Below are 19,480 nucleotides of genomic sequence, written 5' to 3'. Positions count from 1 at the left end.
CCGAGAGGACACAGAGCACAGGAGCTCCAGCCCGGCCGCCAGCCCACTGCCCAGCGGAGAGCGGAATCCACAGAAATGCCCGGCTGCCTCCAGCACTCACGGGAAACAGGGAACGGTCCTTGTTTTAAGCCACGGAATTCGGAGCTGGTTTGTGACCCAGCAGGGGCTGACACAGTTATCATCCCCACTTTATGGAGGAGAAAAGCAAGTCCCTGAAAGGTTAAAATACGTGCCCATAGCTGGGAGGAAATGAGCTACAACTAGAACTGCCATCTCCCTTTGGCCCTGGAGGCAGAGGTCCGCTCCCGGTCTCTGCCTGCGTCCTCTCTGGGTGTCTTCCTCCGTGCCCATGCCCATGTGTGTGCGTGTGTGATCCTCTCCCTTGCCGTCCCCACACACCCCCGCACACGCAGCAGGAGCCCTCCAGGGCAGCCATGCACAAATGTAGTAGAAGACCCAGGTACAGAGTGTGAGGGCTCACACGGGACAGGGGCAGCCTCGGGACAGGGCCCCAGGGCGAATGAAAAGAGCCCATCGGTCTCTGCCCTGTACTTCTCCCTGGGTGCGGGGCTGGATACAGCTCCCAATACCCACCGGCATCCTGATGATACCAGCCGATGGGGACCACCTCGAGCAGCAAGGCTGCAGGGCTCACTCACCCTGCTCTGTCTGCAGGACCAGGTCTCTTGCCCTCTGCAGGCAGGGCGGGGTCCTCAAGGAGGGGCCACAGGCAGCCCCGGGGCAGTCACAGGCCGACAGATCGGGCACTGCACAAGCCTTGGCTGATGACGACGTCACCTCTCTCCTGGGGTCCCTCAGATTCCTTCCATGACAACCGACCACGGGGCTTGGCCGATTCCAGGCTCCAAGCTCAGCTATCCCCGCCAGAGACAGATACGTGACCCACGGCTGGTACAGGCCAGCTCTCCCCACACTGGGTCAGGCTGCACTTCCAAGGGGCTCAGCTGGCAGCAGGGAGGTCTGAACCCCACCCCGGGCTGGAGCGGGCAGGCAACTACAGAGCCCACAGTGAGTGTCTCAGCGGGGGGCGGGGCAGGGCATTAGAGCAGAAGGCTGGCAGCACTCACCTGAGAACAGCAAGGGGCCCTACAAAGACTCCCCCACGCCAAATTTCAAAGCACTAAACATGCGTGTTTAACCCCAGGTGACTCTACGTTAGCTCCTTTGTGATTCCTTGTGCCCATACAACACAGGCCGGGTAGGAGGGGGCTTGGCCCAGAGGTTTGGTTTCCAGGAATGAACAGACACCCCGATTTCAGAGATGGTGCCTCCCTCGCTGGCTGTGTGACCTCGGACACGTGTGGGCCACACTCTGGGCCTCAGTCTTCCCACCTGGAAAATGGGCACAGAGCAAGTAGGAACTACCTCACAGAACCTTTGTAGAGCCCAGGAAACGTCAGACTTGGTGATCGATTTGTGTTGTTTTGGTTTTAAAGATGGCAGACAGCAATGTCTCCACAGGCTGAGGTCAGGAGGGCCTGAAGGACCACCGATGGGAGATCCTAGGGAGTGAGTGATGGCCGGGGAGCAGGGACTATCTCTACATAATAGGATGGGCCAGAAAAGGGGAGGTGGGCTTCTGAGAGCAGGGGTCACAGGCAGCCTGTGACTTGCCAAACCCTCCTTCACCTGTGGCCACCTGCCCTGCCAGGGAAGGTGGGGACAGAGCAGCCTGGCTCTTGCGACACAGTGGACCCCCAGTAAGAGGCACAGAAGAATCCAGAGAACACTGTGGGGCTCGCCGCCTCTAAGCATGGGGGCTCTCCCCCAAGGAGGCACTCACTGAGCACTCTTCAAGGTAAACTGAGTCCTGGGAGGGAAGGAAGTGTCTGGGCCCAGAGCACAGGGGAGGAGGTCCGTTACCATGGTGACAGGCCCCCAGGGCAGCCCCTTTGGAAGGCCCGAGTGGGATGGTCAGAGGGTCCATGGCCCGTCCGTGGCAGGTACACTGCTGGGGTAAGGCAGGGCCCGAGGGAGTCTCCCTGACACCCCTTCTGGCCACCCGCAGGGGTAGCTGCACAAGGCCCTGTGTCCCAAGAGACAAGTCCCACTATGGCGGCCCCAAGGTGACCTTCGCCTGACTCACACCTACACTGGCTTTCCTGTACCCCTCCTGACCTCACAGGCTCCAGCCCCGGTCAGGGGACATAACGACCAAGAGGGAAGCTCTTCCTCTTATAGGTGGAAGGCTAAGGTCCCCCTGGGAAGGTGCCCCGCCCCGGCTGGGGACCCTGGGCCTGTCTCTTGCCCCCACCCCACGCCTCTGTCTCCTCCTCAGAGGATGGGGACGCTGCCCTAACAATCTGGAGGGCAGACGGAGAGCGCCACGCAGGGGACGCGCGAGGCTGCAAACGCAAGGCCGGAAAAGCAGAAATGACAAGGAAGCAGAGCCGGTCTCCGGGACAAGGAAGGGGGGGTCTCCTTCGGGCCTGACTCCAGCCAGCTGGCATGGTGGCCAGGAACAGCCGGCAGCCCCAGGTGGACCGAGCTGCTGAGAAAATGAAGTGTCAGCCCTGGTCCTCAACCCTCTGGTGACACCACGTTCTTAAAATAGTACCTCTGAACAGGAAGGAAACCGATGACTCAAAGCTGCGGGGGGGGCAGGGGGCTGCAGTGGCCCACACCCTCCCTCCAGAGCCCCTCCCCCAGGCCAGGCCTTGGATCCCCGGATCCCCGATCGTCCCGGATCCCCGGGGGCCTGGGATGAAGGGGAGGCATACACTCGGCCCAGCCCGTGCTGTGCGCCTGCTTTCTGGAGCAAACTTCCCCTAGGCCTTGGCTGCCCTCCCAGCGGGGGCGGAGAGCACCCATCCTTGTCCCTGAGGCCCAGCAGGCTCTCCCCGGGCTAAGTGCTCCCTGGACGCAGGTGCCAGTAGCACCAGGTCCTCCGTGAAGTACACCTATCAGCTGCCTCTCCTTGGAGGACACCTCAGGCTACTGGGACCTTTTGGTGACCAAGACCGAGGGTAGACCCCGGCTGGCCACAATCCCACAAGCTCAGCACACCTCCCCGCCCCACCCCCGGCTGTGTGACCCTGGACAGGGCACTGCCCTCCCCAAGCCTCATCTAGAAAATGGGACAGTGACCCCTCCACAAGGCCAAACATGAAGCAGGTGCCCTGTGACAGTGGGTCCCCTCATAGCACCCCCAAAGGCCATCAAGCAAAGAAGCTACCGACTTCAAGAGGCTCCAGTTGACAGCCAGCAGCCACCAAACACACCAGACACTCCGGACCTCGGCCTCCTGTGCCACCAGCCTTCAGGGGGTCTCCGCTCTGAGACCCCCCAAGCAGGGGACAATCCTCTCACCCTGTTTAGACCCACAAAAGAATCACTTGGATTGTGAGCCCCACAGACGCCCTGCCCCACTCACAGGGAGGCTGACCCTGCTTCCCTGAGCACTTAGCTTGGGGGGAGGCTGCTGGGCAAGGACAGGGATGGGGGCTCTCCACCCTTGCTGGGAGGGCAGCCTGACCCTGGGCATCCCTCAGGCATCCGGACACAGCACCCTCCACCCACTACCCCTACTCAGAAGGCCCCTGGTACTCATCAGGTCAGGAGCGGGGAGAGAGAGCCACCAGGTCTGGAAATGGCTGGCTGCCACCTCTGGTCCTGCCACCCCTGTTGACAAGAGGGGAAACCGAGGCAAGGAGGAGCTTACTGATGGGGATGGAAACGATACCCAGCTTGCGAAAACAGTCTGGCAATTCCTCAAGAGGCTACACGCAGAGCGACCGTGACCCACCACTTCCAGTCCCGCAAGTACACCCAACAGCAATGGGACCCGTCTGATGCCCACACGGGGACTCCTCTGGTCACATTCACAGCCACGCACGACAGCTCCTCATGTCTGTCGATGCCCCAACGGGTGAACAGATGTGCTCTACCCACACAATGGAATACTATCCAGCCCTAAAGACGGGTGACGTCCTGACACCTGCCACAGCACAGACGAACCCCGAGAACGTACGCGGAGTGAAAGAAACCACACACGAGAGGCCACGCCGTGTGTGGGTCCATTGATACGCACACCCCAGCAGGCGAGTCCGCAGACACAGAAGGTCAATGAGTAGTGGCAGGTTGGGGGAGGGCAGGGATAGAAAGATAAGGACGTGACAGTCAGGGACATGGAGTTCTGTTTGAGACGGTGCGACATTCCACAGTTGACTTGGAGATGTCGTGCACATCCGTGAATATACTAAAAAGCGCTTAACTGTACGCATTGATTTAAACAGATGAAGTGTATGGCGTGTGAATTCTACCTCAGTAAAGCTACATTAAAAAAAAAAAAAAAAAGAGGGTCTCAGAGACCTCCCAGAAATCATGCCCAACAGGGAAAGCAAGCCCTAGGAGGGGAGCCTGCCGCCACCCAAAGGGGTGCGAGGCCCAGCCCCTGAGCCCAAGGAGCCCCCCACTGCCGGCCTGGCTCAGACCTGACAGGACCCGGGGCCACACCTGCTTTGCCGTGGCCTGAGCACGTGGACTCCAAGCTGGGGCGCAGCTGTCCCTGAGGAAACGATTCCGGGGGCAAACAGTCAACCCTCCTAAGGGTCCACAGCCACCGAGGGCTGACAGCAGGCCAAGGCAGTGCTAAGACAGCCTTAACCATTCATTGTTTCCCACCACCCCCCTCCCCCCGCAAAGATCCTGGTGTTCCCATTTCACAGAAAAGGAAACCGAGTCCTCTACTCAAGGCCACTCAGCAAACACACAGCGGAGCGGGGTTTAAAATTAGGCTCCAAAGACACGAGACCTGATGACACAGGAGGAGCACACGTCCCTCCCCGGACATGCCACGCTCACAGGGCCCCTCACAGCCGTCCTGTGTATGCGTTTCCCTCCATACTGCCCCACAGCTCTGCGCCAACCTGCCCGGGGCGACACTCACTGGTCCAGGGCATGTGGGGCTCTGGCCATTTCTCCTGGGGCTGAGGCTGCCCATCAGCCGGGAGTTTCCACGTTCCCTTGGCTTGGATCTCCGGTGACACTAAAGGTGACGGGGTGCATGAGACAGAAGAGGCCTGGGGTCTGTTTCCCATCAGTAAAATGCCACCAACAGCAGTGACATCAACGAGAGGAAGTGCCAGGGATCGGCACTCACCATCCATCAGGCGTGGAGCTCAGGGCTTTGCACAAATTAATATGGTCAATCCTCACCGCAACCCAACGGGATGTATGGCATTATTCCCATCTTACAGATGAGGAAACTGAGGGTCCGGAGGTGGGGAGAACCACTTGGGCCCACACAGCTATTAAGGAGCAGAGATCACGTGGCCCAGAGTACGGGCTTCCCATGCTAAGTCAGCCCCACTGCGCTGGCCTTCACTGTGTCCCGACCGCGAGAGCCGGCTCCCCTGCCCCCAACACGGCATGCCCAGCCACCCGCCCGCTACCGGCCAGTCCCTCTTATCAGAAGGGTGTACTTCCTGCCTCCTCCAGAGGACAGGACAGCCTTGGCAACAGCCGACTTCCTCCTTCCCCTCCACGCCCACCTGCCGCCCTGCCCACCTCTGCAGCCACCACTACCCTCTCCCCTTCCCGCCCGACCCACAGCCACCCACCCTGTCCCCCAGCTCACCAGCTCCACCTGAGGCCCCAGGCCTTCCAGAATCCGATGTGCAGCTTCAGCCTTCTTCTGCAGGGTGACGGGGAGGAGGAGAAATTAAAAAAAAAAAAAAAAAAAAAAAAAAAAACACAGAACAGATTATAAATAGAGGCCTCCAGAACAGCAGGCAGCTGCCCAAGCCAGCAGCCAATCCATGGCCCCGGAGCAGGGGGGTGCAGGGTCCCCCTGCAAGCCCTCCCCGGGCTGGAAGCAAACAGAGGGGCCTCAATGCCCCTGCTGCGGCCCTGGCAAGCCCGCCAAGTTTCGATTCGAACAAACACACGGTGTTCTCTGTGGCCGGGGCCCCCCCCCAAACCCTCAGGCCTGCGTCCCCCGGGGCCCAGTGCTTCAGGCACAGCTCCTTGCCAGCGGGCCACTCTGCCAGGCCCAAGATGCCTTCCTGCGCCTGGAAGCTGGCTGGGTGTCGGCAATTACCTCAGAGCTGGTGCCGCCAGCCAGGGAAGGGGGGGGGCGTGGAGATAGAGGCGCTCAGAGATACCCTTTCTAGGATTCTTGTATTTCACAATCATGTGACTATTTCTGAGCTGCCCGGGGGCCTCCCCGCCTCCCTCCCCACTCACAACCCGGGACTTATTAGGAAAACAGGAACATGTGGCAGAAAGCGCTCAGTGGCTGTGAAGGCGGCAGGCTGGACCTCCGGGCCCGGCCATAAAGGCGGACATTGTGCATCCGCCAGTCCCCATGGACCCCCAGCCTGGGACCACCAGGGCCAGCTGGGGGAAGGGGTGGACAGAGAGCTGTGGATGGTAGCTTCTGCAGGGTTGTTGTCGGATCTGGGCCGCTGTGCGGAAAGCAGGGTGCCCACAGCATGCAGGAGGGAGACCTGAGTCCTCCGGCAACCCAGAAAAGGCTGGGTGCCCCGGACTCAGCCAAACTCAGGGAGACCATCCAGGATCTGCATGAAGCCGGGATGACAGGCCAAGCAAGTCACCATCAACAATCCCCCAAATCCAGACCCACTAAAAGGGGGTGTTCCCAGAGTCCTGGGGAGCATGGCTACCAAGAGAATTCAAGGCCCAGGCTCCTGGTGTCACAGCAAGGAGGAGGAGTGCGAAAAGCCAATCCATTCCCCCTCTCCTAGCCCCTGGCGATGGACAGTGGGTACATATGTAGGTGGGCTCAAGCTGGCACCTAGAACGAGCTCCGCCTAGAGCCCTGGGCCCAGCCCACCCAGGAACAAGCCATGCTCTCAGCCCCCTTTGTGCAGAGCCAACACCCCGAGACCAGCAGCCTCAGCGTGTGGCTGGGGGCCAAAACATCAGGGGCCAAAGCAGTACTGTAACGACTTCCATTTTATCCAGGAGCTACTACAGGCCAAGCAACCAGCACAGAGCACGCATTATTAGTATTTAAATCACACAAACATGACATGAGGCAGATCCGAGACATGTCCCCATTTAACAGACATGAAACAGGCACGGAAAAATGACATACAGAAAAAGTCCTGCTGATCTCCAGGCTCCAAGAAGGAAGAAAGACAAGGGCCAGATCCCATGAGGGGCCTCCCCTGGGCTGGGGACCCGCATCGTCTTGCCCCAGGCTCACCGCAAAGCAAGAGAACGTCCCCATGGGGCTGAAGACGGGAGAATTCCTGAGCCAGGTCAAGTGAGGGAATGGGGATGGGGTGGAGAGGGGACAGGGCAGCTACCCAAACATTTCCTGAGCACCCACTCTGTACCGAGCACTGGGGCAAACCAGGACATGAATGAGGCCCAGCCCCTACCTGTAAAATCCGCAGATCTAACGAGCAACTGCTCAAGGCAATGATGGCAGACTGGTACGCACCGCAGAGGAGGTAGGTGTGGTAGACATGTAAGGCATAAAGCAGGGCTCGAGTCTTTCCAGAAAAGTAATGGGAGGAATTCATAAGATGGGTTTTGAGAGATGAATAGGAGTTTCTGTGCGTTCACAAGGTTCTGTGCAGGTCAGCGGGAAATGCCCATTTAGATAAAAGACAGAATCGAAACCCAGGAAGGGTATGGCTGGGCCCCCGGAAACTGCCCATCACACAGGTAAGCATAAGCATGGGTCTCGGATCTGGGCACAAGGCCTGTGGTGGGGGCTCCGGAAGCCTGTGTCCTACGAGCCACAGCAGACTCCATCTTCAACCACATCAGGATAAGGGGCTCCCAGAGAGGGGGCCTCCTGCAGGCCCTGGAGACGAGAACAGAGAGGAAGCCCCTCCCTCAGCTGCTGAAGTCACCCGGAGCGCAGGAGACAGGCTGCCCTGGGCCGCCAGCTTGCCAGCATGTGCCTGGTATGAACCGCGTCTCGGCTCCTAACACTCCCCCGGTTCCAATCCTCGGCCCTCAGCAACCCTGATTTCTTTTTTTAAGACGCACCTCGATTTCCCAGAGATGCCCCCCGCCCGTTTACCCACTGATATGGAAACGACCCTGCGGTGCCACAGCGCTGGCAGGGCTGGACAGCGTGATGCCTGGAGCAAGGGCCACGGAGCCACCCGGGCCACTCCCTACAGGCTGGCGACCACTCTCTCTGCGGCTGACGACAAGCACCAGGCCACGGCTCGCACAAGGGGGCCTCTGCGTGGGCCAGGCCCTCTACTGCAGCCCGTGTGTGCCCCAAGTGTTAGCACACCTGCAAGAAACCTGTTCAGAAGATTCCAGCATCAGCCCATTTACACACAAGGCAGCTGAGCTCTGGGCCATGCTGCCCGCCCAGAAGCGTGTAGCTCCAGGGACGGGGAGAGGATGGCCCACCTCCTCACGCTGCCCCCACCACTGCTCCTGCTCCGTCCCCACCCCCATCCCACTTCCCTGGCTCAGCCTGAAGGGGCGGAGTGGGAGGAGTGTGCTTGTCAGTTCACGGGGAACTGGTAGGGGGGATATCCCGCCTGCTGGGCCTCTCCCCCACACAGGCAGGGCTTTCTCACCGCATCTCACCGTCAAGGACAATCTGTCCACCAGGGGCCAGCTCCGCTCTAAGCCTCAGCCAGCCACTCCAGCTGTCTGGGCCTCGGTCTCCCCATCAGCACAATGGCCACACTCACCCAGGCTACCAAACCCCCAGCACTCTTACAAGGACGTTCTGCAAGGAACAAAGTGACATGCGTGTTGTCACTTCCCTCTTCACATCTCCCTTCAAATGGAAGGCAACCCCTCCCTGCCAGCAAGGAACATAGCTGGGAACACCGGTGTGGGCCACGGATTCAGCCCCGCTCCTGACACTCCCTCCCGCGCCCTCAGCTGATGGCTTCTTGCCACCTGAGGAACCGAAGCCAAACTCCTCGGAGGGTCCCAGGGGCCCCCCACAGTGCCTGGCCTTTGGGAGGCCACTGCCAGAGGGTGCCCAGCTCAGTTCCCAGAGGATGACCCCAGGAGCTCATGCCTCCAGGAAGGACTGAGCTCTCACCAAACTTGTCGGGGGGCAGGCTGGGTCTCACTCAAGAGACCGCAGTCCAGCAGGGGACCCTGTGGTCTAGGCAGCCAGACCTCCCAGTGGCCAGAGAGCCTGGGTGCTGTGCCCGGGCCATGCAACCCCACGGTCACCTGCATACACAGGTGCACACAAGCCTGGTGGGCCCGTGGGACCATGTCCCATGCCTACGTCTGTAAGGGCACGACTGTCTACACCTGCATGCCACACAAGGTGACTCACACACACACACACACACACACACATGCATTCATATACACGTGTGCCCAAGCATACCGATCCACATCCGCACCAGCACCTGTCACACAGCTAACAAGTGTGCCGACAACTGCAGGGGTGTGTAAGTACACAAATTGCCACAGGTGTGCCCCACAGGTGCTCACACACACGTGCATTCACACACATGCACAGTCATCCACAGGCCCACTCAGACACATGCACACACACCTTGTGCATGGACATGTAAACACAGGACGATCACGCATGCACGTTAAGTCAGACACACAGATACACGAGGCCATCAACAGGCCCACGCACACACACGTGTGAACACAGGTGCAGTGCACACGTGCACATGCACTCCAAACAAGCCAGCACATGCACACTTGCACTTGTATCCATGTGAGCACAGCTACCTAGCTACACACGTGCATCCCTCTCCCCAAACACTCACACACACACACACACCCCTCCTCCTAGGCAGGGGCTCCAGACCCTCACCCTGGCTGCCCCCCTGGCTGGCCCCCACCAGTGACTCCCCGACCCCCTTCTAGCTCCTCAGCTGCCTATCCTGGCCTGAGCTCCAGGCCTCAAGCTCTCCATCTGCACAATGGGGGCAGCACCCATGCACCCACCTACCCAGAAGGCCCAACACCCCAATGTCCCATCCACAGCACCCTCCTCCCCAAACTGCGTCCACCCGCAAAGCACCACAGTGACTCGGGGAAGCAGGACCCCAGAAGCCCAGCGTGCTCATCCACACACGGGGCCTGAAGACGCGGCCCAGAGCTTCTGTGGGGCGTGTGATGAGGGACATACAGTGGGGAGGGCAGAATTTGCGTTAACAAACTCACCAAAACAACAGCGCTACGTGCAGAAGATGAAATCGGAGGAAGCCTGGACCCCAGGCATAGTTAGGATGCGCAGTCATGGAGGCCGGGGGCAGGGGGCGCCCGGACCAGAGCACTGCTCTGAAAGCCCGAGGCACAGCTCAGGGTGGCCACAGAGTCTGAAGCTGGCCTCGGGGTGCCTGGACCCCCAAAATGCTCCAAAAAATCCTTCATGGTCTCAGCTCCCAACCCTACTATTAGTACTATTAGTAACTCTATTAGTCATGTTAACCTGCTAACATGCCCTAACCACATTCTCTATTTATTTCCTTCTTATTTATTTACTTCAGCAGGCTCCAGGCCCCACTGAGGGGCTTGAACTCGTGACTCTGAGATCTGGGTCAAATGCTCTGCCGACTGAACCAGCAGGAGCCCTAATCATGTGACAGAAAACCCGTACCGGGGCGCCTGGGCGGCACCGTCGGTGAAGCACCCAACTTTGGGTTTTGGCTCAGGTCATGATCTCAGGGTCATGAGCTCAAACCCCGAATCAGGCTCCGGGCTGAGCATGGAGACTACTGGTGACTCCCTCTCCCTCTGACCCTCGCCCCACCATTGGCGCGCACACTTGCTCGCTCTCAAATAAATCCTCTTTAAAAAAATGGAAACAAAACAGCATCCTTACTCATACTATGCTTGAAATAGAAGACAAAAGAAGACGTGGTCTTACTCTCTGATTCCCTCCTCACTCATCAGGGCACCAGTCACCACAGGTGCGCCCCACATGAGTGACACACACACATGTGCATTCACTCACGAGCACGCACCCACAGGTCCGCTCAGACACGTGCGCACACGTAGGTGCACGGACAGGCTCTGCCCCCATCGGTGCAGCCTCCTCACTGCCTGGTCGTCCTCGGCCCTGGAAACACCCTTCTGGCTTGTCCCAGCAGCACCCATGTTTGCGGACTGAGTCCAGGTCCTGCCCACCCCCCAGGAAGTCGACCTCAAACAGCCACCGGCCAAGGGTTCCCACAGAATCAGACTACGTGAGCCTTCGGTAGCGCTGCGTGTGCTTGTTCTCCCCGAACTCTGAAGTGTGAGCACGCTCCCAGACCCACAAGGCCTCCACCTCCTCACGCCCCACACACTCCTTTTGAAGATCAAATGAGACCCTGCCCCTCTCTGGGCCCTTGCCTGTGCTGGCAACCTCCCCTTCCCCCACCAGAATGTCCTCTTCCTGTGGGTGGGGGGATGGCCCACTCACTGCTTCCAATCCCAATCCCAGCCCCCTGCCCCCTGCCCCCAGAGGCCCTGCAGAGACTCTGCCTCCTGTTCCGCCATCTGTGGGCACCTGCCCGCACCTCGCACACAGGCACACAGGCGGCTCCTGGGAGGCAGGAAAAGCTTTGCCCAGCCGGCTCCCGCTGCGCGTGCTCGGCGTCTCACCCGTGTGCCCCGAATGGATAATGAGCCAGAGTCTAATATGCAGAAAACCAAGACAGGCCCTGGCCAGCAGGGAAGCTGCGTTTTCCAGCCGGCAAGGCATTTAGAGACAGACCCTTGTCATCCACCTCTCAGAGGAACCAGCAGGGAAGGAAGGAGGATTAAAATTTAATCCTATTGATCCCCCAAGGGGCAGTAAGTTCTGGCTGCTCCTGCCAAAGGCAGCTGCGGGGCTTCCTGCCCACCCAGCCTCCAGACCCCGAGGCTCAGCCTGCGTGGAGGGACCCCCCTCCAAGCTATTCTCCATTGGGGCCAGGGACCCATACCAGTGGCCCCAAAACCAGAGAATTCTTCCAAGAGTCTCCCCTCCTCTCTGCCATCCTGCATTTATTCAAAAAATGTTTACTGAGTACCTACTATGTGCCAGGCACTGTTCCAGGAGCTCGGGATACAGCTGGGAAACAGACATAAAGATGCCTGCTCTCACAGAACTTCTGTTTACAATAAACAGAATAAACAATAAAATGTGAATCATGTCCAGTGGAGTTGGAACAAGGGCAAAAAAGAAAATTAAAGCCAGGAAGAGGAGAAATGTTCCTTGAAGGGTTTTTAAGATTAGATGGAGGCTTGTATCAGGCCTTGCTAAAAAGGGGACACTAGAGCAAAGAGCCGAAGGAGCAAGGAAATGAACTCAGTGGGAAAAAGGAGCTCCAGGCAGAGGACACAGCCAGTGCAAAGGTCCTGAGGTAGGCAGAGTAAACGCCAGTGAGGCTACAGCAGAGTGAGGGTATAAATAGAGAAAAAGGGAAATTCAGGAATAATAAGGGGCAAAATCCTTGGATCAGCAGTATGCCTGTGTGTGTTGACTTGTGGGTTTATGTCTCTCTCGCGAGAGAATCCATGCGAGTGAGGCAAGGTCACTGCTGTGCCCCACTGCCTGGAACAGAGGCAGACACAGAGAGAGGGTTCATTTACACGGCTGCTGAATGGATGAACAAATGAATGAATAAAGAGGATGAGTGTCATGCCCCCAAGCAACCTGAACTTACCAGCAGGGGTCGGCTCTCAACATCCCTAGAACCAGGGTTCGAGTCCTAACCCGCCACTCAGGGCTACTGAGTAGCCTCACAGAAATGACCAGAGCTTCAGTCTAATCTAAGCCAGTCACTCCTACAGCATCGGGACACCACCGCACTGCAATCCTAGGAAATGGGTTTGAAGCCCCCAGCCTATGGTGCTGGGGCATACGGGGCAGCGCCAGCACTCTGGGACTCCAACGTGGTAATCACCAGCCCGAGGGTGGGGGGCACAGACTTTACGTGCCTGGCCAGCCTCCTCTCCCCTTGGGAGAATCCTCTCTCTATCTAGTCCCTGGGACCGGGACTCTCCAAGGGTGGGCCAGAGACCCAGTCCTGACCCATCAGTGGCGTCAGACCCCCACCACCCAGGCCTGGGATTGGCTGAGAAATGAGCACGTGTTCCAGCCAGCCAGCGAGCACAAGCCTGGGACTATTTCCCATCTGCCCTGGGAGGTGCGTGGGCTGAGGAGGCAGCAGCTTTTCCCTGCACTGGGGAACCCTAGCTGAGAATGACATTGGCATGGAGAGAGCGGGGATGAGGACGGACAGCTCCCAAACCTCTTCAGTTGAGTGCCTGGATCTACCCACGCCTGAAGCGACCAACACCAACTCTCATCAGAAGATTCAGGGACCCCTCTTGGGCCTCAACCAGCATGAGCTGCGTTCCTGTCTCTTGTATCCGAGAGTCTCGACTCACGGGACCCTTTCTGGGATAGGACTCCATAGTTTACAAAGCCCTTCTTCCAGCCATCTCAGCCGCATCAACCCTGTGACTTCAAGAATATGGCCAGGACCCAGAGCAACCAAAGACCTGAGATGAAAATAAACCACCCAGCTCATCCGGGCGTAGGCTGGCCTGGAGTCCAAGCCCCCTCCCACCGCACCTGCCCACTCATACAGAAGCTGCAGAAAATCTGGACGGGAGGCGGGAATTCTGGCAGGGAGACCATCATGTAAGAACCGGGAGGGGGTGTCTTAACCGCTCTTGGGGGAAGAGGGAGTGCTGAGGCCAGGGAGCCAGAGACCAATTCGCTCTGCAGACATGGCTCTTGGGGAAGACCTGGTGCCACCCAAGGGACAAACCCCAGGGCAAGGTGGGCCAGTCTCGGGGCTGGGAAGAGGAGCGAGCTTCCCACAGAGGGCACCAAAGGCACTCCCAACAGGTCGAGCCCATGACGAGGACCAAGGACCAAGGGCAAAAGCCATCAACCCATCTCCAAGGCTGCCGGAGGGTTGCATGCCCGCTCTCTCGCCCAAAGGTCAGAGAGGGTCGGCAGAGGGCTGCCTGGGGCGACACCCGGGAGCCCTGCCCTTGCCCCCTCCACCACAGGCTCCTGGAGGCCGCTCAACCCTGGCTCCAATTCCCAGCTCAAAGCGTACTTGCTGTGCCATCTCGGGCAGCTCACCTTCCCTCTCTGAGCCTCAGTTTCTTTATGAGTAAAATGGAGAGAAGAACAGTGCCTGTTTCATGCACATCAGGAGAGAATTATGTGAAGTCACATACCGCATAAGCACTAGCCAGAAGAGAACGCTGGCACCAGTCCCCGCGCCAGCGAGAGCTTGCCCAGTGCCAGGCATTGTTCTGAGGGCACCTCATGATGAACTCACCTCGTTCCCACACCACCGGGCCAGGGAGGTGCTAGAATTATCATCACTCTGCTGGTGCGTCACAGGGAGGTGTAAGTCAGTTGCCCAAGGTCACAAAGCCGGGGATGGCGAAGCCGGGATAGGAAGCCAGGGCACCTGGCCAAAGCCTGTGTGGCCCAGCGGCTCTCCTAGCATCAGGATCGCTATTAGTGGGACTTGGGGTGGGGGCCGGGGTATGGGAGGGCGCCCAGCACGCGCTCTAGACCCCTGGCAGTCTCAGTGTCATCCGGCATCTGGTGCTGCCTCAAGAGGTGAAGCAACGCCGATCCAGCCGATCCAGGAGGTCCCCGCGTGGAACGACAGCCACAGGCACCAAAAGCACACACTCCCAGGCTCCAGAAGCTACCAGCCCCCAGGACCCCCAGCCCCCACCTGGGCTCTGAACACTGTTGCAGCAGCCAGAGGCAGATCCTACAGCACAGACTGCTGGGAAGGATGGCCAGGACCCCTGGGCAGGCAGGGGTAGCAGAGGAGACAAGGCAGGAGAAGTGGTCCCCCATCCATCACGCTTCACTGTGTGACCTCAGACAAGGAAGAGTCCCTCTGTGGGGACTCATGTTTCCTCATCTGTCAAACAAGGGAGAGGACTCACTTCCATAGGCCCTGAGCACGTCTGCAGAGTCCGCTATAAATCACGGAAGCTGAGCTCTCGGGGGCAAGCCCGTCAGAGACACACTAAGTCGCTCCCCCAAGACCAAGGCCCCTCCAACCAGCCCGCAGCTGCCCTCCAGATCTCCAGGAGCCCTCACAGCCTGCTACAGACCCTGTGTTCAACCATGCCAAAGCCCCTTCCAGGGCTATATGTCAGCAGAGGCCAGTGCTCATGATCTGGGACCCTAAGACCCACAAGTTCGAGTCCCAGCTCCACCACTTTGTAGCTGTGTAGCTTTGGACAAGTCACCTAACCTCTCTGGGCCTCGGTTTTCTCCCGTGTTAAGTGGAAACAATTCCTATACCTACCCTCCCGGGACTGCTATGTAAAGAACCTGGCCCACTGCCTGAAAACAAGCTGTTCAACTAAGGTCTGCTGTTACTGTTAATGATAACGATGACATTACTACTGTCCTCTGCATTACAGGTATTTCTTTTGCGTGAGCACCAAACTGATCGCCCAGTCCTTCCCACCCCCACCTTCCAATCAACTGGCCTCTCAGGCTCTCCTACAACTTGACGCCTACACTATCCCCCTGCGTCCCACAGGCCGGCCACAGTCCACACCCGTCAGCACACCTGAGCAGAACAGCCACAGACGCCCTGAATGGGCTGACCCTTCCTGTTCCCGCTCCCAAACCCAGGTCTGTGCACACATGGGAGACCGCAGAGGTCCCCACTTTTCAGACAGGAATGCCGAGGCCCAGAAAGAAAACAGGTCCTTCCCAGCAACACCCACATCCTGCCTGGGAGCCAGCGCAGGGCCAGCAGGGGAACAGGGAGGGAGGCCCCACGGGCCAGGGCGGGGCGGGGCATACCCGGTTCTCGTCGTAGATGATCTGCACCAGGCTGCGATGCTTTGACTCGATGGGTGGTGGCGACACGGGCTTCTCGGGCTCTGGGGGCTTGGCGGCCTCCTCCTCCAGCTGTTGCTGTGGGAAGCGGGAGAGAGCAGCGGTGAGCACCCTGGCGGGCGGAAGGCGGGAGGGAGTACCCCCATGGTGGAGGGGCGGCCCCGCGCAGCCCGGCAGGCCCAGTGGACTCGCACAGGAAGTCAGGCTGCTAACCATTTCCTCTGAGTCACCAGGGGACCCCAAGCCCTGGAGAGGGCCCCACTGGGCAGGGAAGGGCCCGCTGCAGGCTGTCAGTGGTGCGGCCAGCCCTTCTCGGTTCGAATCCCACTTTGACCACCTAGGAGCTCACTCGGTGAGCGAGAGCAAAGCTGCTGAGCCGTGCTGGGCAGCCGTTTCCTGGTGTGTAACACGGGCGTATCACCATGCCTCCCAGACACGCTGGTGCACGTGCAGCCCGGCTGGGGGTTCCAGACAAGCCCGCGGCTATCATCCTCCTCACCACTATAAGGACCGTCTCCATCGGGGGAGGCTGCGGACCCTACAGCCCAGCTGTGCGGACTGGAACCCTAGTTCAAGGACTTCCCCGCTCTCTCAGTGGGAAATGGCTAAAGTTCTTTCGTGTGGAGAGAGAATGGCTTCACGTTCCTCGTGTGGAAACAAGGGATACTTCGCGTCCGCCACGCAGAGCAGATACGAGGGGTAAACGCGAAGGCCGGCGGTGGGCATGGGACCGAGCGAACACCCCCTCACCCTCCTCTGCCTGCTGCTCTACATGCTGGACCCTTGTCCTCCAAACACCGCAGGACATCCCTTCACGCCACTGTCCACTTGCTTCCGCAAAGGGAAAGTGAAGACCAGACAGCTGAAGACACTGGTCCAAGGGCACCCAGAAGGCCAATGCCCGGGTGGCACAATCTGAGAGGGCCTCCAGAGTGAGAACACAACACCGTTCTGTGCTCAAAATGCACAGCCTACCCACGACCCCGGACCACGGAGCCAAACAATATAAACTCAAAAAGGCAGCCAAGACAAGAGCCACGCAGAAGGAGCCAGAAAACTCAGTCCTGGCTTCTGCTGGCACCCAGGCCTGGCTGGTAGAGCCAAGCTGCCTCAGTCCCATAGTGACCCCTGGCGGCAGCTTCCAGAAGGGCAGCCAGGCCAACCCTAGAAATCCACCCCCCCACCCCCCAAAATTGATCAAGGGCTGCTCTGGGCCACCTGGCTTCCAGCCACAGTCACAAACGTGTGCACATGACCCGTGGCTGCAGCCCCATCCCAGAGCCAGGCCTGGAGGAATCAAAGTACTCCCACCTTGCCCTTGGAAATGCTGCCTGACATCAACCAGGGCCCGGCGCCTCCATTCAGGAGGCCTGAGTCACCATCTTGGAAACCCACCTCTTGTCCCCCAGGTCAGGGACAGCTGGCTAAACCTCAGTGACCGGCCCAGCAGCTAGGCCATGCTCAAGTCCCAGCTCTTCCCTCCAGGCAACAGCCCTGATGCCCTCTTAGAATCCACCAGCCAGCAACCTGGATCTCCTTCCACAGCTGCCTACAGGACTCTGAGCTGGCTTGACCCACTGCCCACAGTGGCCGGGGGCCACCCTTGACCCTACCCGAAGCCCATGCTTCCTTACTTAGAGAGGACCCAGTACGACCCTGCTTCCCCCAGGGGCAACCCAGATGCTTCTCAGGGTCAAGACGGCATCGCAAGGACTCCATCAACCATTTCTACCGAGTGCCTACTCTGTGCCAGCACTGCGCGGAGCGTGGCCATGAGCAGTGAGACGAGGACCCCCTTTCACACTCGAGTGGGAGAGGACCTCAGGATAACAAAGCAGGATGTGTAGTCCCTCAAATGGTGATGCCATCAAGAAGCATGCGGGGACAGAACAGGGATGGCCCCAAGAGTAGATGCCTTAGGCTCTGCAAGCCGCCCGGTGTCCGTTGTGCCCACGCGGCTCTGCCACTGTGTCTAGAAAGCAGCCACAGAAAACACGTATGAACGTGACTGTGTGCCAATAAAACTTTACTTGCCAACACAGGCATCAAGCCCGCTTTGGCTGGATTTGCTGGCCCCAGGATAGAGGGTGGCTGAGGACGAGGGCTCCTGTGAAGGCCAGGAGGGCCCCGCTGCAGACGGGGTGTCTGAGCAGAGACCTGAACATGCCAAAGGGAAGCCTGAGAGGATCTGGGAAAACGCAGATCGTCGATTAATTTTATATCAATTAATGTTAAAAACTCAACCATAAAATTATCACAAGTCTCTATGTTAACTTCTCTTTGGTCTCCGCGGTTACCATAAACATGTTTTTACCACACGACCCCGTTCCCGCCTCAGAACCCCAGCACGAGCTGTCAGCTCCATTCCAGTTTCACAGAAAGGAAACTGAGGCTGGGGGAGGTGACTGTTCTGAGGCAGAGCTGCGAGGCCCCGTCCATGCAGGCTCCAGGGCCACGGCCAGGGTCAGGTGGTATGTCCAGGAGCATGAAGCACAGAGAGGTAACCGCCCTCCCCACATCACTGGGGAGCGGCAGCAGGAAGATCGGAAACCGGGAGCCTGGCTGCGAGTCCCGGCCTCGCCCCACACCCCGGGGGCCGGCTGGTACGCAGCCACCTGAGGCTCCTTCAAGGGCGGGTATCGTTTAATTCAAGCCACACTAAGCTAGAAGTTCAGCTCCTCACCGCACAGGCACGTGTCACGCGTGGCTGGTGGCGACCCTTGTGGACAGCGCAGACCCAGACATTTCCAGCCCCACAGAAAGTTCTGCGGACACCAGTGCACTGCACAGGACGCCGCTCTGACCCGGGGACTTTGGGGCAGGAAAGCAAGCCGGCACATGGCAGGCCGGGCGCACGCTCCCTGCCGTCCCCGGTGCTCTCTTCTCCAGCGCCCCGCCGCCGCCCGCCCGCACCTGCTTCTTCTTCAGCTTGGAGATCTGCTGCTCCACCATCGTGATCTCCCGGTCCACCCGGTCCATGTTCTGGATCAGCTCCTCCTTGGAGAGCCGCGGAGGCACCAACTCTAGCTCAGGGTCGGCGTGTGGCGGGCTGGGAGGGGACACAGGCTCCAGCTTGCCCGCCAGGCTGCGGTCCTGCAGCGGAGGGAAGAGGAGCACGGCGTCAGTGCAGGGGGTTCCCTGGCCGGCAGGCCCGGCCACGCTCCCCGAGCTTCCAGCAACGGCAGCTTTAGGCCCCGGCACACAGGACAACTACCGTGACAGACCCCACATCCCATAAGCGGGACTGCCAACCAATCCCATCCACCCCCGCTTTGCCCATCCTTGGCCTCCTGCCTGGGGGACCCGGCCCAGCCCGCTGCCCACTCCGCAGAGGTCAGATCCCTTATGCCCTCCTATATGGAAGTTTTCAGAAGCTCCCCTCAAGTCGCGAAGCCCGTCCCTTCCCACAGCAGGCCTCTCTCTTGCTCCACCGGCCTGGCCGCGTCCTCCCACGGAACCAAACTCCCCAAGAGCAAGCACTGAGACCCCCATGTCCCAGCCCCCAAGGCCTGGCCCCAGCAGACCCTCCACGAACATCTGTTCACAGCACTCTGTCCGAATTGGCAAGTTACGGACTGTCATAGAGACCAACACGAGAATCACGGGAACGCGCCGCAGAGAGGCACAAGGAGCCATGGGCAGAAGGTGCGGGGCTTCCATGCCCTCCTTGCCAGGGTCTTTTTCTGCTTTTCCTTCTTGAAAGATTACTCT

General features: G+C 59.3%; 1 protein-coding gene across 28 annotated transcripts in view; it reads right to left on the bottom strand.

The window, feature by feature from the left end:
- Positions 1–19,480, bottom strand: part of NCOR2 (nuclear receptor corepressor 2) — a 208,505-nt gene that overhangs the window by 109,009 nt on the left and 80,016 nt on the right. For all 28 annotated transcript variants that reach the window (XM_047697890.1, XM_047697898.1, XM_047697897.1 and 25 more), the window contains 3 exons: positions 18,683–18,862; positions 15,734–15,847; positions 5,600–5,656 (listed from right to left, as the gene is read on the bottom strand). In XM_047697890.1, the coding sequence (XP_047553846.1) occupies positions 5,600–5,656; positions 15,734–15,847; positions 18,683–18,862 (351 nt within the window). The remainder of the gene's footprint in view (positions 1–5,599; positions 5,657–15,733; positions 15,848–18,682; positions 18,863–19,480) is intronic.

This window comes from Lutra lutra, chromosome 12 (genome assembly GCF_902655055.1).
Source record: "Lutra lutra chromosome 12, mLutLut1.2, whole genome shotgun sequence".
Lineage (NCBI taxonomy): Eukaryota > Metazoa > Chordata > Mammalia > Carnivora > Mustelidae > Lutra > Lutra lutra.
The sequence above is the reverse complement of the archived record's forward strand: the minus strand, read 5'-3'. Positions and strand labels throughout refer to the sequence as shown.